This window comes from Myxocyprinus asiaticus, chromosome 21 (genome assembly GCF_019703515.2).
Source record: "Myxocyprinus asiaticus isolate MX2 ecotype Aquarium Trade chromosome 21, UBuf_Myxa_2, whole genome shotgun sequence".
NCBI lineage: Eukaryota > Metazoa > Chordata > Actinopteri > Cypriniformes > Catostomidae > Myxocyprinus > Myxocyprinus asiaticus.
The window spans coordinates 9,294,538-9,320,686 of NC_059364.1; the positions used below are offsets into that span (position 1 = coordinate 9,294,538).

A 26,149-nucleotide genomic window follows, 5' to 3' on the forward strand; every position below is an offset into this window, starting at 1 on the left:
AGCTATTTTGTGTATTGTAAAAAAAGTCAGTTAAAAGGGGATAATTCCACCGTCTAACTTCTAAATGCCACAAGAGCTTTTCACAGAGGTTGTGATGGATATTATTCTTAAATTCCTCCTTTGCTGTAAAATGATAATTACGCATCAGAGCATATGGATTGAGTTTGACTGAGTGGGTGGTGTTTTTGTTTAAATTCTCCTCGTTGACACCCTTTCCTACTTCTGTTTCCTTTAATTAGGATTGTCCTCTGGATTAATAATTCTGCTCAGCCCACCCTCTCTCTGTAGACGCAGGGGAGCTGCCTAATTGAGAGGGAAATGCAAACTTGTTTATGCCCTTATAACTTTTAATGACCGCAGCTATTGAATGCACTTGATAAAACACTTGGAGTTGCTCATTACTGAAATAATTCAAAGCTGCTCAGCATGGAACTAATTAAAGTAATTGAAATCACATCCAGCCATCACTGGGCTGGGAGATAAAAGAGAACCTATTCATTAATGAGGTTGTTTTTGATTGTTAAGTATGAATTCCTGCAAGGTTTGCCACATTGCACAATGGAGTGTTGAGCAAGTCAAGCTCTGAAGTAAAAAGTTTTAAAGCGACTCCTCGGCTGACAAAGAATTCAACAAGAACAAGAAACCTAGATTTCATTTCCATGAGGAACTGTCAGATTGTGCAATAAAACAAAAGACTAGTGTTAAAGTTTTCCGTTTTATTTTCGACTGCACACAACAACTGAATTAACTGTGTTGTGTGAATGAGGCTATAAATGGTTAAATATAAGCAGGGAAGACCAATCACAGTTCATTATCCAAATATATGTAAGAAAGAGGACCAATCGGAATTCAACATTCAAATATTACAATGACATCACCACTATCAGTTACAGTTTGAATAATAAACTTTCTCCCTACTCAAAAAATAAGTTTAAACCAGCTTTAACATGGTGTTTTGCTGGTCTTAGCTGGTTTGATAGGAATATTCCGAGTTCAATACAAGTTAAGCTTAATCGACAGCATTTGTAGCATACTGGATTGCCACAAAAAATAATTTTGACTCTTCCTTAAAAATTGAGGTGACAGTGAAGCACTTATAATGTGAGTGAGTATTTTAACAGTGAGTATTTTAACATTTTCAGATTGGCCCTGTTCCATTGCAAGTGCCTCACTGGAATCCAGATTTTTGCATTTTTTAAAGAAAAGGAGGGACGAGTTGAAATACATTTTTGTGCTAACCAACATTATGCCACAAATGCTGTTAATTGAACTTAACTTGTATTGAACCCGGAATATTCCTTTAAGCTGGTCTTAGCTGGTTTAAGATGGTCTCCCAGTCCTCAAAACCCTTTTAAAGCCAGCCAACAGGGTAATATTACATTTCTTAAAAAGTATAAATTTGACATAAAATAGATTAAAGTCCTAAGATTAAAAGTTTGAACAGACTCTGTATGTTAAGCAGTTTGGGCTGAATTAATTGCAGACATTTAATATTTAGGGTTCGAGGGTTTAGAAAAATCCCTAACCAGTATGTTTGAGGAATTTCAAAATAGTGCTGCCTTGCAAGCACTGGTTTAAAAACAGCCATGCATATTTAGCTGAAGCTCTCTGAACACAGCATCTGTGATTTCTCATGATATCACAAAGGAAAACCTCATGCTGACCTGCAACTCTCTGGTTTGTTTGTCTCCAGCAGTCGGCAGTGATTGCTCGGGTCTGACTCGAGCTCGGCACTGTGGTCACAGAGCGCACAGCAGAATCTTGTCTCCAGACAAGCTTGGAGATTCACCTCCAGCTGACACCTGAAAAGCCAAGCATCAGCCATAGATACAGCCAGCTGACCATGCTTCCAGCCAAATTCCATCTAAAAGACTGCATTCCATGCAACGCACTGTCAAGATTCACCACTAGGGAGAGCTGTGTCAGAATGATCAGCATAAATAAACTGGTGGAAACTCCACCATTAACCCTGATAACAACTTCCTTTATCAAACAAATGAGCAATACCTAATTTCCTTGTCTAATACATTGAAATGGGTTTAGGGGATTCTTTGGACTGGTCCTTTAGTTTGTTCTTGTTTCATGTTCGTGTCATGTCTTCGTTTCCAAGCACACTGACAGCATCATTGGCTACTACCATACTACTCTTACTATTTCTGTTGTATATGCAATGGTTAAAATAGTAAGAGTAGTATGGTAGGTCGTGGGTAGCTAAGCGAGTATTGACGCTGGCTTCCACCCCTGGAGTCACGAGTTCGAATCCAGGGCGTGCTGAGTGACTCCAGCCAGGTCTCCTAAGCAAACAAATTGGCCTGGTTGCTATGGAGGGTAGAGTCACATGGGGTAACCTCCTCGTGGTTGCGATTAGTGGTTCTTGCTCTCAATGGGGCGCGTGGTAAGTTGTACATAGATCGCGGAGAGTAGCATGAGTAACCGCGCCAGCACAAGGACCTACTAAGTTGTGGGAATTGTGCATTCCAAATTGGGGAGAAAAATAAAAAAAGTGTAGTATGGTAGTATGCCAATCTGAACTAGAAGTGCATCCCAAACTGCACACTTAGGCATTATTCTACGCCATTTTGTAGTGTAAGTAGTGCGAGTAGTATGTTAACACTGAAAATGCAGCAAAAAGAAGTGTACTTAAATTACCCAGATGATGCACTTTTTCAACCGTCAAAATGGAGTGTGGAATGTTGGACACTTCATGCACTCAGCACACGTGGCTTCCCGTACATAGCGGAAGGGGCGGAGTTACCTGGCTGCGTTGCTGGTCTGAAAAAATCAATTGTAAATAATGAAGAATGTAGCAGCTAGCGAAACTTCAGTGGATGCAGCACCTTACAAATGTGAGTTGAATGCTGTTCAAAGTGTTGAACTGAGGTTGGCTAACACGCTAAAGCTAGCGGCAAAACATCACATGCGCTTGAAACGTCACTTCCATCAGCTGTTATATGGCAAATGCTTCCGTGTAGTAAAAAAGTGTTCCATTTGGGACTATACTACACTTTGAAAATGCATACACTAAATGACTGAGTGCACAGTATATTTTGAAAGTGTATAGTGTATAGTGTGTCGTTTGGGACACAGCTTAAGACTTTTTAGCAAGTCAGTCCACTTGTGGCCATCTTTTGAACACTCTCAGGCATCTTATTTTTAATGTAAACAAACGGCATACAAGTACAGCTCCAATGTTATTGAATGGGGAAAGACCGAAATCTCCAAAACATCTGGTCATGATTATGATCAAAGAACATATTTCAAATCAGCAGTAAAATCTGACAACACTGGTATCATAAATTGTGCTTCTTTGCCTCAGATTAGGCTAAAAAACAAAACTTTCAAGGCTTGTATAGCTAATGAGCATGCGTGTTGTTGAGTTTATTGACAGGCAATGTCTGTATCTAAAAGGTGATTTTCTACAACCATTGGCCATTGGGCATTCCAGTTTCTCTCATTCATTTTAATAGAAATTGCCCGTCTTTGCTAATTGTCTCAGTCTAAGAGTAGTGTTGTAGTATGCCATTTCAAACTCAGCCATTGTCTGTCCAAAACCGAAAGCAGCTGCCTTGCTGCCCAATCTGTCAATAACTTAACAAACAGCGTTTTTGTATGTATGTTTTGTCATGTCTACCAATCTAGAATGAATTCTAGTGAGCTTAATACATAACTAATGACTAAAATTATTTTTTTTCTCAGTAGAAATAGATAAGTTGAAAAAAAAAAAAAGTAAATTAATTTACATCTTTCAACCGCAATTCTTTCCCAAACTGCAAAATCACACACACAGGATTATAGGAAATTTTAGGCAGTATTGTGAGATGTCATAGCATTTGCCAGATATACTAGAGCTCCTTGGTTATTTGGTTCTTTTGATGAATTTCTGGTTCCATAGTGTCTGAAACGTATTTTGGCTGGAGTCTCGTTCTATTCTTATTGTATTTAATAAAGCACTGCATTTGGGTCTTTTTACTCTTTCCATGAGCTGTTTGTTAAAGAATGCTATACTGTAATGCTGTGTTCCATTCAACTCTAAAAGTCAGAATTTCTAACTTTCTACTTGGAAAAGTCTAACAAAGACCCACTTGAAGTCTTTCAATTTGGGAACTCTTACAAAAACCCACAACTCCATCCAGCGAGGGTGAATGATGTCATGCAAACATGGCGGCATCCAGGGACATAATGATAAACCAACCCAGTCTCATGAAAATTCGTACATATTTTACGAGTTGGCTATTTCGTATGATTCTGTACGAGTTCGTTCGTATGAATTTGTACGATTTCGTCACGTGCAAATGCCCGAATGTCTAATGCGGAAGCGCGAGTGTCACGCACAAAGGACATGCTTACTAATATTATGCCCTTACCCAAACCCCTTATCGAAACCTAACCAATCAGTAGAGTGTGCAAATATGATAGGAAGCTGTTGTGTGTGACAGAAGCAAGTAATTGTCGCATGCAGTTGTACGATATCATACAAATTATTTAGAAAAGTCATATGAATCCTTACAATTTCGCCGTGAGAGTGTGTAGTGATAAACATTTATTGCTAGGCAAATAAAATGCATCAATGAGTCAAAGTTTCTACACAATAATAAAACCAGTTTAGCAAATGTTTGCTGAGACAGGTGTACAAAAACACAGCAAATTATCTTCTCTGTTAATAATCATATATGGTACCTGTGAAAAACAAATCAAAGCATTGCTTAGCAGCATTTATCCACCACAATTTGGATCTGAAAAGACCTCTGTGTTGACACCTGCAAAACTAACATTAACATTGCCATTTTGTTTCCATAAACTTCAATATTGTGAGTATCGGGCAATGGAACACCATTATAATTGGAATTTGGAACAGTATACTCCAGAACTAATGATAAAATAGGACACACCAGGGTGGAACAAGGAAAGAAAGACATGACAAGAACATGAAACAAGACCTTCAAAATAAAACAATACAGTACTATCAACTAAAAGACAGACAAGAACCAAACCAGAGGTCCCGAATCTCTTATGCTCCAAACATACTTTCAACAGCGACACTTCAGTACACTTCTAATCAAACCCATTTAACACTCCAATGCTAAAAACAACAGCAAAATAACATCTCAAAGTAGAGAAATATAGCCCTCACCTCCATAAAAAGTAATTAGGTTTAAGGGTTTTGACAGAAGAGGTGGTTTAAAGATGATGATCCCACAGGTGATTATCCATTAGCCTGAGGAAGACAGCTGCTCTAATCCCCTAGAAACAGTCTTTACCTGTTGTCTCGCAGGTGAAGCGTAACTGACCTCACTTATTAAAACTCAATGCCGATGTTTGGAATAGCATGCTACCATGCTATGTTTACGTTATGCAGTGTGTATACTCTGTACAGTATGTGAATTTTCCAAAATGTGCAGTATACAATAGAGGCTATGTTCGGAATAGCATATATATATATATATATATATATATATATATATATATATATATATATATATATATATATATATATATATATATATATACTGTATATTGTGGACAGTATGCAAAAATCTGAATACCCGGAAGACCTACTACATTTGTCAAAATATGCCGTATTCAGCATTGCATACTGCATTGCCCATGATCTGACCTTCCATTTTCACTGTAGTGAATGAACCTGAGGTAATTACAGCCAATCTCCTTTTCGGCTGATTTATTTTTATTTTTTACAAATGAGAAAATTGAATCAAACTAAATATTCTTCATTTCATACTACTACTTAAAAATATTAAGCTGTATTCAGTGTATAGAGTACTGTGCAGTATGCAGTAAGCACACTAGTATTCCTTTTCCAACAAATCCCAGTACATACAGTAATCACATACATTTCTGGCAGGAAAGTCAGTTTAGCACTGTGCTACAATGGGAAACAGAAACACAGAATGAATAATGTAGACTACAAATGTTTTGGTTGATGGTGTGGAAAAAATGTTAATTGTCGTAATCAAAGTAAAAAGTACTATAGAATTAAACCAACTGTTGACGTCTTTTACAACACTTCTCAGTAATGGTGCTTAACTAGATTAGGGGAAAAGGCTCAAATTAGAGGTCTGCATGTGCTTGCTGGAAGAGTAAATTTAACTTCCAGCACACTATCCCACCTCACAGGTGTTAGAAATTAAGGCGGACATGGGGGAAAGGAGACTTTAGGTTTAATAAACAACAGAAAGGCAGACAGAGGGTCTGATTTCTGATGGTTTTTGGATTATGTTTGACAAGAGGAAGACTTTATGTGATGTACTGTAAACTTAACCATTTCAGTGGACAACTGGCATGATTTATTTCATAGTCTGTGATGATATCTAGAGAGCAGGGTGGTCGATGGCAGATATAATGTAGATAATATATCTGATATATAACACAATTGAATGATAGCAAATGGGATGTTTTGAAACATTTACTAAAACTATTGTTGAAAAAAGAAAAGGTCGATTTTAGCACCCCTTTGAAATGACACAAAGGGTAAATAACATTTCAGTTTATTGGCCTAGAAGTCACAGTTATAATTTACCTGCTCATAACGTCTAATAACTCACTCTGAGGATAGTTTGAACTCTTTATTTACTATTGCCTCTACTAAAAACTGAATCAATACATACTATTAATTAATTACCGTTAAGTTATCAGCTTTACTTTGCCTTGGAGCAAATGTAGGTGTCCTTGCTGATGTTATACATGTTCATTTTGGAATGAGGGCTTACACAGTTAAATCCATAGCATGCTCTTCTCAAGATTTAAAAAAAAAAAAAAAAAAGAAAGAAAGAAAAAACATTGCGTGTACCCTCTATTGGTACCACTTGCCACTGTTACAAGTGACCCAGCAACAGCGTTTTTTAAATTTTTAGGATCATTTATTTTAAATTCAGCTTAAAACTACTCAAACACACATTACTCCCGTAGACTTTTGTTGGATAAAAGCAAACCCCTGTCAGAGAAATGGTGGACAGCAACAGTTTCTAAGATTGGTTTAGAAATGGTTTTAAGGCGGGGTTTATGGAAGGGTCATTTAGCCTATATATAGGCCTAACACTATTAAAAACTATTAAGCATAACAAGTTAGATTATTAAATTTGATTTTTTTCGGCATTGAAAATTTACCATATTTACTTTCTTAATGCCTATTCCTGGTCTTATTGTGTATGATTCATCGATGCATGTTATTCCAAACGAAAAAATGTTGTCTTCATAATATTTCATGAAAATGTATAACTTTCTCCACCTCTGAAATGATTTTCCTTTTTGGCTGACACCACGAATCCCTTTTACTTTTATTTAACCCCTCCTCTCCAACCACCTGACTGGCATGTAACACCCACTTTAATTATCCAATCAATTCCCGAAGGATAAAATCAAGTTCCACCCTGCATTTTTTTCTCTTTGAATATCCTGTTTCACTCAGAAGTATGACATATGGGTTCTGAATGCCATCTCACGTTGACTTTAACATTCTGTTTTGAAATAGTTACCTAGCTTCATACCACACTCATGAATTCTTGAATTCTTCAGAGAGATGATGTCAAAGTTCCCATAAACAATGGGGAATAATGAAAGTTTACAATGTAAAAAGGTAAAATACCTACTGTTGCCACGTTACTGCATCAACAACAGAACCACCGTTTTTCATGAACCTGTGAAGAAAAGAAAAAACACTGTCTCATTAAGCTGATAGAGGAGGACATTGCTTTGGAAAAACAAATTATTTACTGCAGCAATTCCAGCCAGCTTCATCACTGTAAACGACTCTTAGCCAGCGGCGCAGCCAATCGCACGACCACAGTGTTAACGAGCTGTCTGTTTATTTCGCTTGTGACACTGAACTCTCAGGCTGTGCGTAAACTGGCGTGGAAAGGACCAGGGAGCTGTGTAACCTCAATCAGAGAGGGAACAGCACTCCATTTTTAGAAATGAAATTTTGTCTGAAAAGAGTTTGCAGTCTAAATGCTTAATTCTGTGATGGTGAAGAAAATTTCCTCACAGACATACTGCGACCACCCTTTTCTCTCAAAAACTCCTGAAAACTGAAACTGCATTTATCATTTCCATCTGAAGCGAGACTGGTAGCAGCAAGGGGTGGCGTCTCTTTCTGAAGAAGGCCTTCGACAGAGAACTTGTGGTTATAATACCAAGTTTTATTTCAGCCTGCCAAAGTCATGACTACTCAAAACCCCGCAGGAAAACACAAGAAGGTCTTTAGTGGAAAGTTGAGGGGTGCACCTAAACTGCACAATACAAATCACATAGAGCAGAGAAACTGACGCCACAAATATGGAAGATATTGCAAGACTGGACAATTTTAGGTCTCCTTATTTGTCCAGGTTTTCCGCCTTAAAATACAGTTTTTACTTTGGGGACATTTTGGAATGACTTTGCGAACATTTGGGAAATCGATTCATAAGTTAAGCAAATACTGCTTTTTAAAAAAATAAAAATAAATGCTAAACGGGCAGCTGTAAGCTGCTGGTTGCCAGAATGAGGAAGCTCTGATCAAGCCCAGACAGATTTATGTCTGGCTCTGTCACATTGGAACTACAACCAATTAGTAACTGCTCTCAAAACCCATTATTCCATAAACAATGCTTTGACGAACTAGACAAAAGCACAAACAATGTTAAATAAATATTCACAAATGAATTCCAGAATTATTTTTGTCAGATGGTATTTTGTGTGCTTTTCAAAAACTTAATTTGGCAAATTAAAATAACTATAGCTCACAAGCATTACAACAAGGCCAAAATTAGAAAAATGTGGCCTTAATACTAAGCTCCCGAAGTTAAAAGAGCATTTTTAAAGCAGTTAAAAGCACTTTAATGAGCTCTTGTCATAAACATATATATTATAACCTTGGGCACCCCCGCGTACACATGCGTGGACATTGTATTGTGGCTCCGCTATACGCAACGAATAATTTAAATTAAATTAAATTGACTGATCTCAGTTCAGGAGACTCAGGTCTGTCAGTGAATGTTAAACTTTCAGTTTGTCATGTGAGTCATGTGACAAAACAGCATGGCGCCGACCACAGCAGAGTTTGTCTTTGGGAGAAATGCCAACCAAACTACATCAAAAGATTTGAGTTTCTAGTTTCATTCGATATGCAATTTTTTTTTTAAATTTGAGCGATTTATCTCAAAACACCACGCTGCTTAACACAACGTACACTAATGTGTACTTAAGCACATTTTTGTTCCTTAGCAATCCTCTATTTACTGTGCATTATCACATTAAAAATCAATGGATTCATCCAAAAGCTGAACAATTTTGCTTTCAGAGGCCTTATATGGAGTTAGAATGAAAATAAGGTGCATTTCATAACTGTTCTGAGACCACTGCAGACAGACAGCACACTGGAGGTTAAGTCATTCACTAAATAGGGAGCAAGGGAGAATCCTATAAGCTCTCTATACAGCAAAGTGCATTCAATCCAAACTTTATATCAAAAGATCAGTTTGAGGCTGCAGATGATGTTTGGACCACTCATGTTTGGCAGACATGGTACAATGGTAATCAGTACATAGATTCAGAATATACTGTATAATTTACAAGTTTATTTTAACATGGTTGGCAGTGATTGGATGATGCTGGCCATTACTTTTAATCAGAATTAATTATGCTAATTTCTGATGTAATGTCTGTAATGTCTCAAAAACTTGAGTAACCAACACTCCTAGAAACAATAAACAATTTGATAAAAAAAAAAATCTGACTTTCTATAGCTTGGTATTATTTATAATTTCACAACTAAGTCCCGCTGTCCACATATGCTGCAATACATTTTTAGGAAAACTATTTGCTCTAGAATGTTTATTTTAAAAAAAAAAATTATTGTAATTTTTTTTTTTTTTTTTTTTTTTTTCTTCATGTTTATTAGGTGCTACTAGTTACAAATCAAAAAGGGAGATGGAAAATGCACACAGCAGTCACACTATGGTCTCAAGAGGTTAAGCCACATATTAGCTACTTTTCTTATTTTAAAATAAATTTTTGCTATTCATTCAGTCTTGGGTTTTGCTATTATTTACTTGTATGACTGGGAGTAAAGAACTGGTTCTTAATCAGAACTGGTTCTATTTAAAAAAAATAAATAAAAAAAAAATAAAATAAAAAAATCTGGGACTGAATGATTTTTATGAGATTCAGTTCCATTTTCAGCTCTTCCTCACACATGTACTCTAAGAATTGTTAAAATAGAATCATTAAATGAAAATTCTGTGTTCAATGTAAGTTCAGCTAAATCATCAGAATTTGTGATGTTAAGTACAATAAAAAAAAGTTTTTACCATCATTTATTTATTAAAAAAAACAAAAAAAAACATTGCTTTACAGTTACAGTAAGGCACGAACACTGGAAGTGAAATACACATTAAAATACACACAGTTTTAAAAAGTATAGCCACAAGATGTAAAAATTATATGTGTTAACATGATAATGTTGATAATGATCCATCATAATAATGATTAATATGATAAAATCACTTACTAATCTTATCTGTGTAAAGTTATATCAGATATTACAACTTTGTTGTTATGATGACGTAACACCAGAAAATCCAGCAATCTGGTCAATGTCATAACTCAGGTAAACTCCTGATTTTATCACACTAAAATCTTGTTTACATCTATAATGTTTGTGTCTTAATTTCTGGTTCCTTTAAAGACTCTTTAAGTACCAGGGTTCCATGAAGATGTCATCCACATGATACACTACACATGTCGAAATTATTTAAATAATATATAAAATATATATATTTCTAAATGTATTTTTAAATGTGGTTAATTTGTTTTATAGAGTTATCTAAAATGTATTTTTGAAAGAAACCTCTCATATCATCTTCTATTGATTTGGCTACTTCTATAGATCATAAAACCATCATTAATAATGTAAACCTCTCTGTCGGACAATGAATCCAGGACATGGAAAAGGAAATAAAGGTAGTTAATAGAGAAACTAGGTTAGTACTATTTTAGCATTATGTAATAATGTTTGTTAAAGTTACTAAAATATATACAGCATTACTAAGATTATAGCATTTTTATATTGGGTTTCTGGGTTGGCTGAGAGTCTGGGTCAGAAATGGTTGACAACCGGAATCAAAATCAGAACTGCTAAATTCCTAAAGATTCCCACACCTAATGTGAGTCATTCTGAAATTAAAGCTGCAACAAAAGTTGAATTCCTCTCATGTTTTTCTAGTAGGGTTGATGCCTCAACTCTGTCTGTGCTCTTCTAGGAGAGAGAGTGGGAGGAACAGGCAGCATGCAGGTGGAACATTGCTCTGTCAAGTCATTAATAAAGTGACACTTTATTTATGTGACAGTGCGTTTCAATGGAGCTACAGGCCTCTGGACTAACAGCCCACATGGAGAAACATAAACACGTCTCAGCTATGTGCTCCTCTAGGCAGAGAGACAGTACCACGCTTTCTTAAACAATGCGCTAAGGAGATCTCTTTTACGAGCCATGAATGGTGAAGAGCCAGGAAAATTAGACACAAATCAGAAAAGCCCTTTTAACACTGTTTCCAACGACAACTTATATTTATGTCCACACTAAAAGCGAAAATTCTACACAATGTGACAGTCACCAGAATATCAGAATATATTTGATGTTTCAGGTTCATTACAAGCTAAGTAAGAATTTATGGCATAATGTTGTTTACCACAAAAAAATATTTTGACACGTCCCTGGTTTATATAAAAAAAAAAAAGAGAGAGCAAAAATCGCAGTAACTGTAAGGCACTTATATTGGAAGTGAATGGGGCCAGTCCATACACGTTAAAATACATGTTGCTTCAAAAGTATTGCCACAAGGCATAAACATTATACGTGTTTAAACGCATTATCCAATATTGCATCTTCATTGCTATCGTTCACCATACGGCAGAGTTACTCACCCATCTAGTAACAGGATTGCATTTTTACGAGGACGGCCGACGTTGGGTCCGTAGAGGTTAGCTCGGCTGTAGAAACGCACCGATTGCAGTAACGTCCTTAGAAGAGTGTAATCCTGAGCCAGTCGAGAGCTGTTGACTGATCGAGATGCCATTGTGCGGTAACTGTTTGGCTCTGTGAGAGAATAAAGAAAATGAGAAATGTGACTGTGTTTTGACTGCTTTGTGAACTTTGGGATTACCTGCATTTATGTATAAAATTGTCTTACAATCTGGTTTGATCTTCATCTAAGTTACAATAATGAACAAACACAATCTGTTTTAACTAATAACACACAAATGATTGTATTGTTCTTGTACATATTGAATACATCATTCAAACATTCACAGTGTAGGTTGTCAGGAGTTGGCAAACCTGGCATCTAATTAATGAAACGAGATTGGAGGTTTGGGTTAGAGCTACTTTGACTTGTAAAAAGCACTCAAACATTTTGAATTTATGTTATATGCCAACTACCCACTTATGTCATGGTGAGCACTTTGTAACCTATTTAAACAAGGTAAAACTTTGGGAGATAAACACTTGAAATCAAATTTAGTGAAGACATTACAGAGTTAGAGTGGTGAACTTGATCAACATAACAATCTGTGTGAGTGTGTGTTTGTGTGTGAGAGATGGACACAGAGATACTGAACTATAGTTACTAGTTTCAATAAAATACTGAGCTAGTGGGCTGCAGAATCTGCAGCAGTATGTGGAAAATATGATATCTTATTATTATCCATTTAAATATTATACAGATTCTATCATTTCATAAAAGAACAAATATATAGTTATGAAATACAGTCATTAAGCACTGTGCCCATGAATAACTGCGAAAATCTGTCTTTGTCACGCTGGCATGACCCACTCTATAAATTCAGCCACAGCTGAAGATATTTCCCTGTGTTTTAATTGGACTCTTTGTTCGCTTCAATGTGTTTGTTTTTGAAGTATCAGCGCCACAAAATCTGATTTAGTAAGTTATCCTCAACAGCTTTCTTCAGTCATGGTTATTGTTTCAATTAAATTCACAAAGACAAACATCCAAATGGCTGTTCCAGTAATAAAATGCTTATATTAGATTTAGTTAAATAGGAAGATTTTGCCGGAAAGACGACTTCCAATCTGGCACTGCATGAAAGCCCTCCTGATTATAAATCGACTGAGCATGCCTGCGCACTGGAGGCTTGTTTATTTACATTTGTCTAAATTAACTGCATATTTTTACTGACAAAAATGTACATTTATCTTGACATATTACATATCATTCAAAAGATCAAAAAATCACTAAGGTTTAATATTGACCACAAATTTACTGTAAAAATGTTGTAGCAACAGTCTGAGTATTAAATCTGAAGTATGTAACTTTTTCTGTGTTAAAATACTTCCTCCTATCCCAGCTTAATATGCAGAGACAACTATAAGTAAGCCATTCATAGGTTAATTTTCTCGAAACCTGTAAGCACTGTCTTTCTGTGGCGCTATGAAAATTGCTCTGTTTGTTTTGAGTAACTCGCTTAGACGTTACTCAACCAATGGCATGAGTTGAGGGCGGGACTATCTCTTTGTTTGACCAACGGAAAACGGGGGGTGTTTTCAGAAAGCTGTTTTGAAAACAAAATTGATTTTTGCAATTCTGTTTGGTTTAGCTAGTATCGCAGAAATTACATACTTCAGCAGTAATAATATTGTATATCATCAATAATGTATTTTCTGTCTCATTTAATGAAAATCATTTATATAAGATCTTATTATATAAGATAATAAGAATGTATTATACACTCAGTAATGCTTTGATGTTATTAGAGAGAAATTTTATACAAAACAACATGAATGGGAGAGTTCGCAGAATGTCTGGCAAAGGACAATAGATGAATGAGAGTTAAGAGTAGATTACAAGGCCACCAGGTGTCCTTTTGGATTCTGCTTTGTTAAAATATGTCGTGACATAAGCCCTATCCGGACAGGATTAGTTTTAAATGGGGCGGTGAAATAATACAATATTACCAGAGCTTTTAATCCCATCCGAATTGGCCAAATGTATGACAACTCAATAACTCATATGAATTTGAATCTGCAGCAGGTAGGACTCACCATTACCAAGCTCCCAGGAGATGTTGTATTTTTTGCCGGCGCTGTATTTTAGTAAGCTCAGGGCGCTGGACGAGTTCCATGAGTTGTCTGGATTTCTGTGTAAAGCATTCAGGCCAAAGATCAGGTGCAGCCCCGCGCAGTCGGCAAAGTTGTAGAGTTTGTCTAAAGACCTGGCTGGGAAAAAGCCAAACACAGCTGTAACTTAGATACTTTCACTTTCAAACAGATTAACCATTTTAATATTTAAAGGAATAGTTCACCCAAAAACTTAAATTCTCTCATCATTTACTCACCCTCATGCCATCCAGATATTAAGAAGACTATCTCAGCACTGTAGGTCTATACAATGGAAGTGAATTGCTACCAAAATGTTGAAGCTCCAAAAGCACATTAAGGCAGCATAAAATATATCCATATGACTCCAATGGTTAAATATATGTCTTCAGAAGTGATATGATGACTGTGGGTGAGAAACAGATCAAGAAAAGTCTTTTTTTTTACTATCAATCTCCACTTTCACTTTCACATTCTTCTTCTTTTGTTTTTGGTGATTGACATTCCTCTTGCATATCACCACCTTCTGGGCAGGGAGGAGAATTTATAGTAAAAAATTACTTAAGTATTGATCTTTTTCTCACCCACACCTATCATATCACTTCCGAAGTCATGGATTTAACCACTGGAGTCTTATGGATTACTTTTATGCTGCCTTTATTTGCTTTTTGAAGCTTCAATATGTTGGTACCCATTCACTTGCATTATGTGGACCAACAGAGCTGAAATATTCTTCTAAAAATCTTCTAAAAGTCATACACATCTGGGATGGCATGAGGGTTAGAAATGATGACAGAAATTTCATTTTGGGTGAACTATCCCTTTAACATTTTGACTTAAAGACATTTAAACTGTTGTAGATTTTATTTATTGCACATTTCATTTTATATGTAGATACAATAAACTTGTATTTAGATACGAATTAAGTAATTGGACACATTTTAAACAAGTTTTATTTTTGAAAAATCATTACTTGCACGAAAACCAAGCAAGTCTTAAACAATAAAAATGGGTCATATTAAATAGTCTTTGAACATAATTTGTTATATTTTATTGTACTGACAAGCTCCTCTGCAGTTCAGCACCTCAATCACAAAATAAATAACATATGAATACTTTAGATGGAAAGTCATGACTGCATACATTTGGGAAGAGTTTTACACTTTTCCTGCAGGAAAACAGTAACTCATTCTCAAAGCAAAGTACAAACAGAGCAGCTTAAACAAAAATTATAACAGAAATGTGTCAAGGAAAGTTTTTAAATTTCAAATTTGCCTGACAGTCATGATAAATCTGATTTTGCTCTATAGACAGCCACTGGCTCGTGTTTGGAAATTCTATCTGTTAAGAGCAGCAACAATAAACACAAATATTTCACTACCCTTTGACTTAATTTCCTGTGTTTAAAAGGGAGCAGATGAAACCAAGAGAGACGCAGAGGGAGCCCCATCTTGACAGTGATGAGACATTCTGTGCTCAGGGTCGTTCATAAGAAGCGGATGGGTACCCACAGTAATGTCTGTGTCTAATGTCAATGTTAAGTCAAATGTTGAATCAAAACAACTGCTGAATAAACTAATTTTAAAGGAGTCGTATTATTATAAATACATATTATTTTTGATAAAAGAGTTATAGAAAAGGGATCTCAGGGGGGAAAAAAACACTTATGATATGACGCCTTTAAAAAAGCCATGTGAACAATGGGATATAAGCAGCAAAATCACAGTACCAAGTCTTGGCACTTCTGTATAAAAAATGCTCAGTTGATATTACATCTGTCCAAAAATCACATGCAATCCGTAAGTATTTAATTTATGTGGCATTTTATGTTAAATGAACAGAACTTCTGTTTCTCTCATGAACATTTTATGGGTAGATGAATCCTCAAGAGAAAAGCATATCAGAATAGCAAATTCAATTCAACAAACAGAAAAGACAGACAACCAGTCAACGCAGGCAATTCAAATAAAGACAGATGTGCACATTAGCTCGACTGCTTAACTTCCGTTTTCATTGTGTAGGCATCTTTATAGCTTTCATCGCAATTTCAAACATCAACAAGCTGACTATATAGCCTACGAAAATATTTTAATCATATTGGTCGATGTACAAAGTCTTGTAAAAAGATCCAAAGTGCAACTTACCTGGGTATCAAACTATAAAAGCTGGTCTTTTAAATCAGCACTTTAAAAGAGCAGGGAAATGTTCCAATTACAGACTCGTTAAAATATTACCATAATGAGGTCAAGACTACGTTTAATTCAAACAAGCACTGAACATGCCAATGACAGACCTTTCATCACTCTTACTTAAACAGGCTTTTAGACATCAAACAAACACTGTTATATGGACTTGTTTACTACACTTAAAAAGATTTTATACAGTAAGCACGCCATATTTGTACAACGCTGACGTAAGTTTTCTTTTTTGGCACCATGATTGGACCACCGTGCCATGCCAGCGGAGTATTGTGGGAGTTCTGCCTGTTGTGCAGCCTTTAGCACAGTGAGGTGATTAAAACTGTGCAGTTTATCAAAGACAGGTGGATGGAAAGCAGGACTGTGCTGTCAGGGCAGAGGAGGAAACAGATCCAGATGTAAGTTTGTGTCTAAGGTATCCACAACCTCATCGGACTCTGGACCAGGTAAAGCACTGCACAGGAACCGTGCTGAATGTGCCAAACATTTCAAGAAATAGTTCCTCAAAAATGGAAATACTGTCATCATCCTGATGTCTTTCGAAATGGATATGACTTAGTTTTCTTCTGTGAAGTTATTTATAGCAGAATGTCCATGCTGCAATAAAGTAAATAGTGACCATGGCTGTCAAGCAAGAATAATGACTTCAGTCTGTTCCTCACACAATGCTATCATATGGCTTTATAAGACATTAAATATAGTGCATGAGTCACATGGATTACTTTTATGATGCTTATATATATATATATATATATATATATATATATATATATATATATATATATATATATATATATATACATATATACTGTATATATTGTCCTTTTCTGAGCTTTACAGCCTATGGTCCCCATCCACTTCATTGTATGAAAGAGAGCAGCTCGGACATTCTGCTAAACATCTCCTTTGGTGTTCCACAGAAGATAGAAAGTCACACAGTATTGGAATGGTTTAAAAGTGCACTCAGTAATTTTTTTCCTTAGTAAAAAAAAAAAAAACTCCTAAAGGCATGAATTGTAATTTTACAATGCATGTAGGAATCATGACCACTCACATTAAAATGAAGACTCCAGTCATATTAGTAACCTTATTAAATCTGTTTTATTCTTTCTGTGATCTATCTATCTATCTATCTATCTATCTATCTATCTATACTGTATTTACTGTATATATATATATATATATATATATATATATATATATATATATATATATATATACACTGATCAGCCACAACATTAAAACCACTGACGTGAATTGAATAACATTTATTATCTCATTAAAATGGCACCTGTCAAGGGGTGGGATATATTAGGCAGCAAGTGAACAGTCATTTCTTGAATTTCATGTGTTGGAAGCAGGAAAAATGGGCAAGCGTAAGGATCTGAGTGACTTTGACAAGGGCAAAATTGTGATGGCTAGACGATTGGGTCAGAGCATCTCCAAATCGGCAGGTCTTGTGGGGTGTTCCCAGTATGCAGTGGTTAGTACCTACCAAAAGTGGTCCAAGGAAGGACAACCGGAGAACCAGTGACAGGGTAATGGGCGCCCAAGGCTCATTGATGCGCATGGGTAGCGAAGGTAAGCCCATCTGGTCTGATCCCACAGAAGAGCTACTGTAGCACAAACTGCTGAAAAACGTAATGCTGGCCATGATAGAAAGGTGTCAGAACACACAGTGCATTACAGCTTGCTGCGTATGGGGCTGCGTAAACGCAGATCGGTCAGAGTGCCCATGCTTTCTCCTGTCCACTGCTGAAAGAGCCTAAAATGGGCATGTGAGCATCAGAACTGGACCATGGAGCAATGGAAGAAGGTGGCCTGGTCTGATGAATCACATTTTCTTTTAGATCATGTGGACAGCCGTGTGTGTGTGCGTTGTTTACCTGGGGAAGAGATGGCAGCAGGATGCACCATGGGAAGATGTCAGGCAGTGTGATACTCTGGGCAATGTTCTGCTGGGAAACCTTGGGTTCTGGCATTCATGTGGATGTTACTTTGACACATACCACCTACCTAAAGATTGTTGCAGACCATGTACACCCTTTCATAGCAACGGTATTCCCTGATGGCAGTGGCCTCTTTCAACAGGATAATGTGCCCTGCCACACTGCAAAAATTGTTCAGGAATGGTTTGAGGAACAAGAGTTCAAGGTGTTGACTTGACCTCCAAATTCCTCAGATCTAAATCCAATTGAGTGTCTATGGGATGTGCTTGACCAACAAGTCCAATCCATGGAGGCCACACCTCGCAACTTACAGGACTTAAAGGATCTGCTGCTAACGTCTTGGTGCCAGATACCACAGGACACCATCAGAGGTCTTGTGGAGTCCATGCCTCGATGGGTCAGAGCTGTTTTGGCGGCACGAGGGGGACCTACACAATATTAGGCAGGTGGTTTTAATGTTGTGGCTGATCGGTGTATATACTCATATGTGCAGTATATATAATAAAAGGTGTAACACTAAAGGTAAAGTGTGTAATTTTTAATTTTGGAGATTAAAGGGCAATCAGTAGTTCTCTAGCTAGTGTTAGCATTGCTCTTCTTCGTGTACTTTAAGTACAGATCCAACAGTGGTGTTAGACACTGTACTGCCATCTATCAACGTGTATCAGCAAGATTGTCTCTGCTGCCCCCGCCAGCTTTGGAATATCATTTGCATCTGGAAAATGACGGAGTTTGAGGTAATTTCTTAAGTTATTTATAACTACTATAACATAATTGCTTTCCTTAAAAACAAACGTCAGAATTCAAGCGAACAGACTTCTACAGTTAAGGTCAGATTATTATTGTCCCTCATATCAGTCTTTGGAGACTGTCTACGTTTCACGTTTTTTCAAAAGACATTTATTACCTTTATTAGAGAACTGCTTAGTGTGGAATAAACCTCAATTATCTAGTGGCACAGAATGTTATGGTAAAGGAAATATTAGAATTGATTTTGATGATCAAATTTAGTATGTGCATGAATATTGTTTTTGAAGAACTTATTTTGTTTCCAAACAAACCAACGTCATGGTATACTCAAAATCCACAACAATAGCTGTGCCAAACTACTAAGCAAATGAAGACATTTTACATGTTGCTTTACGGTTGCATTTATAAACATTGCTGAAAACTACCCATTACTAACAAACGCTGATCACACACGTCATTTTAAAAAGTTTGAGGGAAACTTGTATTTGGTATGTAGTTTTCTGTAAATTCCACTGATACTATTTTAGAGAGTGGTCTAAAGAGTTAATAATGTCTTAACACGTCCAACAAAAAAGAAGCAACATCGGCATCACTACTCAGGTTTTTCTCCATCATCAAACCTTTCCACATTGTGTTCTGATGTTTACTCTAGTTTTTTTGCCTTTGCCGGTCTTTCTGTCTTCTTGTTTCAAACCTTTTTCGCTTCTTCGGCAGTACAGCTACTGAATCTCCTGTTGTCTCTGTTTCTAAAGCACGATAATAAATAGGTTCCACTGTGTTCTTTTCACTCTTTGTGTCACCAAATAAAACTGTGCTAAGCATAGACACATGTATCTACACAGGCGGCAGCCAATGAGCGCAAGGATTTTCTTCTTCGACGTTTAGTGAAACACAGCAGACCATGTCTTTTCAACATGGCGAAACACATTGAAGGGGGTGACCCACACCATGTATAATAAAAACACTTTTTATAGAAAACTATTATGAGTACAATCTCATGTCACTTCTCAAAAACGCAATTCATTTGTTAATGTGTAAAACTTTTTAAATGAACCCCAAATTAATGAATGCACCTTTAATATTAAGGTTTTTAATTAAATGTCTAGTAAAGGAATACTCAATTTATAAAAAATATATATAGTATAATTTATGAATATATTTACATTTACATTTACATTTACATTTATGCATTTGTCTGACGCTTTTATCCAAAGCGACTTACAGTGCCCTGATTACAGGGACAATCCCCCTGGAGCAACCTGGAGATAAGTGCCTTGCTCAAGGACACAGTGGTGGTGGCTGTGGGGATTGAACCAACAACCTTCCATTGTATATATCTATACAATTTATGAGTATATCTTGTTTTAAAATAGTAATAAGATAGAGATATCGCCAGTGTTCTTATGTTGTCGTTTTTCTTTCAGATCTCACACACAAGTACAACTGTGCGACAGTTTGCAGTTTTCTCCAAAGAGTAATCTCATGGATAGAACAGCTAGTTTTCCTAAAAGCAGCTAGTTTGATGAGTTCCATGTTGTGGAGGTAAAGTAATAAGGTCATTAGTGTATAAGCAGCATCCTGAGCAAAATGCTCCCTAGAGCTCTGGACAGACAAAGAACATTAGGGAACTCATAGGTACTTACAGAGAGGTTAGTTATTTTGCTCTCTCTCGTTATCCCTCACTTTCTCTTCATTTCTTACTTTCTCTGGCTCTCTTGTTCTTTTTATTCTCTTTTCCTCTCCCTCACTATCCATATCAAAGAATGCAGAATTACAAAACATTTGTGACAAAAAGTCAAAGACTCCATGGAAGTAGTAGAAAATAATGTTGTTGACTTTAGAGAACCTTGACGTTCCTCTCGCAGGTTAGCTTTGCCTTCTGTAATTCATTCGTATTGTTTTCAGTAAATTAGAATGTAGGATACTGCTAAATGTTTTTTTTTTTTTTTTTTTTTACAAACAAAAACAGTAAACTCTGAAGACCACGCCTGATAGAAACATCATGTTTTAAATTACAGTGTGAACACAATGGCTCTATATATGGTACTTTCAAAGCATTGCTCTGTTTGATTGAGAATCCCAACCAACACAGCAACTACAGTGGCTCAACCAATGGCACAAGTTTGGAGATGGGACTGTTTGTCTGACCAATAGAAATGGAGGAGTGTTTGAGAAACCTGTTTGAAAACAATGTTTATTTATGCTATTCCATCCTTTGTCGCTAAATGCGCAGACATTACATACTTCCCCTTTAATGTTAGGCTTAAAGTACTTGATATTTGTCTTATTTTCCATTAAAGATGTAACGTTTGGAAGGAAGTCACGAGAGTTGGATCTAGGTGCAGCGAAACAGTATTTAATCAAATAAAGTACAGAATAACGGGGTAAACACAGGAACAAAAGTAACATCCAGGAATGGTACTGGTCATACACAGGTTAAAACACATAACTGACAAAGACTGAACAGAAATAAGGGCATTATATACACAAGGACTAATGAGGGAATGGAACACAGGTGAGAACAATTGGGAACAGCTGACAGATGAGGGCAGTGTGTTTTGGGAAGTGTAGTCTGGGAGGATCAGGTAGATGACCAGGAGACCCAGAAGAACACCTCAGGGTAGGGACTGGATCAGGAGGCCTGGGTGGCGACCACAGACTAGAGACTTGAGCCGTGGCAGGCTCGAGGGGTGCAGCCATGGAAGGCGGAGTCATGGGAGGTTGAGGGTCGAAGCCGTAGAAGGCAGAGCCATGGCAGGCTCGAGGCTATGAGTCCAGGATGACTGGGAAATGACCTCAGTGGTCGTGAACATGAGCAGAGCCTCGGGAGCGACCTCTGTGGTCGTGGGCGTAGACAGAGGCTCGGGAATGACCTCCGTGGTCATGTACATGGGCAGAGATTCAGAGATGAAAGCCTTTCTCCTCTTCCTCCTCCGGGAGGCAGAGGTAGGTAAGGTGGGCTCTGGAATGAATGAGGCTGGCAACGCAGGCTCTGGGACGGACGAGGCTTCCAGCTCATTGGCCGTGGCAGGCATGGACATTGGCTCACTGGCCGTGGCAGGCGTGGGTACTGACAATTTGTGGGGAAGGGTCTTCGTGGCCCTATGCACCGATATCAGTGGCGGATAATTCAACTTGGAGACAAAGGCCGTGAAGGCCTTCAAGCAATGAGTCGTGGAAGGCTGGACTGTGACAGGGCATGGAGCAGGCCGAGGCGTTGCTGTGACAGGGCACGGAGCAGTCCAAGGCCTTTTTTTCTTACCCCATAGACCAATAGTTCTTATCTTGTTATAAGCATAAATGTTACTACATTTTGTTAGATTTCTCTGAAAACAAGCTTCTCAGGTATATTAACATTTAACCAGAATAACATTTATTGCATCAGAATAGCATTTAGCACCAGAATAGCAGATTGGATTTTAATATCAATATCAATTTTGCAAAGACACATTTATGTTAACAAGAATAAATGCAATGTGCATACCAATCTGATATATTCAACATATATTCGATCAGTTAAGATGCATGAATTTCAAAGTGCTACTAAGGTGTTCTTCATAAAGGTTCGCTAATGTAACACAAGAATTATAAATGCATGGGTGTATTAGCAAAATTGATGTCTTTGAACTGTCTCGGAGTTGACTTCCTGAACTTTTGTAGCAGGTTCAGCAAATGCAGAACCCAATGGGTAGAGCTTAAATCCTGAACCCCTCCCCCTTCCCCCTCTCTCTCTCAGTGTAATGGAAACAGAAGGGGGTCTGGATATTGTCAGGTTAGCTACAGTATCTGATCACAGACATAACATGCTGGACTGCATCAGAGCGCTACAGCTCATTTCTGAGCCAGCTTATTTCCATTTATGACACATGATTACCTACAGCATCTATCAAGACATGTACACCCAAATTCCAAAAAGACTTCAAAGCACTTCCATATACCATGAAAACATCTCGAAATCCACTTCCGTGGCTCTTTCTATTGACACTGTTTTCAAGAAGAGGGAGCAAAGTACAAGTTAAAGGGATATTTCCAAACCCGTATGACTTTCTTTCTTCTGTGGAACACAAGAGATGAAGTATTGATGACTGAATGTTGACACTGCTATTTTTTCCATACAATGAAAGTGAATGGCGACAGAAGCTGTCAATCCCTAACATTCTGCCTAATATCTCCTTTTGTGTTCCACAGATGAAAGGAAGTCATATAGATTCTGACAACATGAGTAAATGATGAATTTTCATTTTTGACCGAACTATTCCTTTAAATGCTACACAGTATGTTTGCAGACAAACTATATGTGGCATATTTAAAGTAAGAGCAAATTTGCTTCTTATTCGCTGTCATAATCATACGCCACATGTAAATACTGCTCACATTCCTCACCATGTAATCAATTCTAATTGCACACAAGCCCCTCTCTAAGAATCCCATTACATAGGATGCAATTATATTAATTACATGGGATGCAATCTTCAGCATTCATATCAAAAGGACAGTGGGGAAGTCATTTTGCCTCATGTGTTCCACCTAAAGAAAGGATATGCTTAATCTACTCTATGCTTCAGAGCAAGAGCAAATGATTAAGTTTTAAAGTGAGAGGTGCCAAAAGAGTGATGAAAGCAATGCTGCAAAAGTTAAGTTATACACCACAAGTTTTAAAAATGCAAAAACTACTGTTCTGGCTCTAGTGAACATTTAGTGATGTGGATTTTGATTGTACAGTAGCCAAAGAAAACCAGACAAACCACAGTGCAACTAAAAATTTATTGTTTGCATTAAAACCAAAAATGACCAGTCTGTTCAAATAAAAGAAAAAAAGGGAAAGCAGCTTTATTGAACTAAACCAGTACACTTGCACTCAACTTAATACATTTACATTTCAGATGAGAACATAATTAAATTGTGTAAAGTCTAAGTGATATTCAACACAGTCATTAAAAAGTGATGATCACTTTGAAATGCTATGAAATGTTTAAATGGATTCAAACTTCAAAAGAATGGTGTTCACACAACGTAATTTATACTGCTTGCTCAAATAACTTATTTAAAATGAGCTAATGCGATACAATTCTTTTGTGGCCAGAGCATCCCTGAAATGAAAAGGCTTGTGGGGTGCTCCCAGTCAACAGTGGTAAGTACCTACCACCAGTGGTCCAAGGAGGGAAAAATCACAAACTGGCGTCAGGGTGTTGGGAACCCAAGGCTCATCGATGCGCAAGGGCAACAAAGGCTATCCTGTCTGGTCTGAACCGACAGAAGGTATACTGTGGCACAAGTCACAGAACATTTTAATGTGGATGTCAATTTGACTCGAGCCACCTACCTAAACATCGTTGCAGACCAGGTACACCCCTTCATGGCAATGGTATTCCCTGATGACAGTAGCCTATTTCAGCAGAAAATGCACCCTGCCACACTGCACACATTGTTTGGGAATGGTTTGAGGAACATGATGAAGAGTTCAAGGTGTTGCCCTGGCCTCCAAATTCCCCAGATCTCTATCCGATTGAGCATTTGTGGGATGTGCTGGACCAACAAGTCCGATCCACAGTGGCTCCACCTCGCAACATACAGGACTTGAAGGATCTGCTGCTAATGTCTTGGTGCCAGATATCACAGGACACCTTCAGGGGTCTTGTAGAGTAAATGCCTCGGCAGGTCAGCGCTGTTTTGTCAGCACGCGGCGGACCAACAGCAGCAGGTGGTCATAATGTTTTGGCTCATCTGTGTATATCACTATATGAGAGGCACTAAAAGATAGTTAAATATTCTTCCAAACAGATGAGGTTTTAAAGGTCAATGCTCTATCAAGTTTTAAATTAACAAAGTTGACCTCCTTATCATTATCCTTAAATTTAAACCTAACCGATAGACAGTGTCATAAAAAGCAAATGTAAAATGAAAAACAGGGCTCATACCCCTGTCCTCTGCAAGTGCAATGATCTATCAGCTACTGTGCCATTTAATCACACTTGAACATGTTTGTAAATGTAGTCGATGATGTAATGTCAATGTTAAAATATATCGCCTTAGAAGTTATGAGTAAACGTGTTTTGACGTCAGATGATAGCATTGTGTGAGGAACAGAGCAAAAAGTGTTACACAACGCCACATAAAAATTATTTTACAAAAATGTAGGTGGTAGAAACCTGCGTGTTACTCAACAATGTACACTGTACACTGTCTGTGAGAGAGAGCTTTCCAGTCAGTGAAAGGTAATGCTATGATTTAGCCTATTTTAATTCCCAGCTCTATTTAAAGCAATTTCAAGTAAAGTAATTGTTCAGTTGCAGTGGAAAAATAACCATGGCTAATTATGAATAATGACTACAGATGCCGGAGAAATCCTCTGTTTCTGAAGCAGACGTATAGCATCCTGACCCTCCATCAATGCTCATTTCTAGCAAGAGAAAACAAAATGTCCCAATGTGCATTAGTTACAGCTCATTTTTTGCAAGTGTTCACTTTAAAACCATTACAACAGCGGCCTCTGTAACCCTTCGTTCAGATCATTGTTGGACTAAATAACTAAAACATTAAAGAACAAGTAAAACCCTGTTAAATTGTAATGAATGACTTCTTAACTCACTTTTTATTCAATTTTTCAACTGCACTAGGGGCTTACTGTTATTCCATCACTTAGGAGCAAAGACTACAGTAAAAACTGCTACACATCAGTTTAGGAGGAATCAGTTTCAAGGTGCTTTCACACTAGAGCTTTTGGTGTGGACCAGAGGCAGTTTGATGTCAGAGTTCAGTTTGTTTGGTTGGTGAGAAAATCAGTTTTCCCAACTCAGGTGCACACCAATGAACAGCACCCGAGTCCGCTTGAAAAGCGTGTCTGAGTTATGATAAATGTAAGCTCCAGTACAGATCGCAGTCGGCATGAACCAAAGTCAAAAAACCCTTTTCCCTTAAAATCCTTTTTAACGCAGGTCAGGTCACTCAGTAGCCATATTCGTAAAGCTTCCGTGTCGATATTTATTAGTCATACAAGTACAGCTCCTGTCTACTTCAATGGAGAAAGACTAAAATCTCCAAAACAGTTGGTCAAGATTAAGTTTAAACAACATATTTAAATTCAGCAATCAAATCAAACAACAAAGACATCATAAATTGTGCTTTTTGAGCTCAAACCATGCAAAAAT

The 26,149-nt window shown here is 37.3% G+C and overlaps 1 protein-coding gene across 1 annotated transcript in view; it reads right to left on the minus strand.

The window, feature by feature from the left end:
* LOC127412139 (inactive heparanase-2-like) overlaps nt 1–26,149 on the minus strand; it is a 94,112-nt gene that overhangs the window by 37,013 nt on the left and 30,950 nt on the right. Inside the window, exons 4-6 of the mRNA XM_051648264.1 lie at nt 14,051–14,224; nt 11,917–12,088; nt 7,605–7,652 (exon numbers count right to left, since the gene is read on the minus strand). Coding sequence (XP_051504224.1) covers nt 7,605–7,652; nt 11,917–12,088; nt 14,051–14,224 — 394 coding nt within the window. The remainder of the gene's footprint in view (nt 1–7,604; nt 7,653–11,916; nt 12,089–14,050; nt 14,225–26,149) is intronic.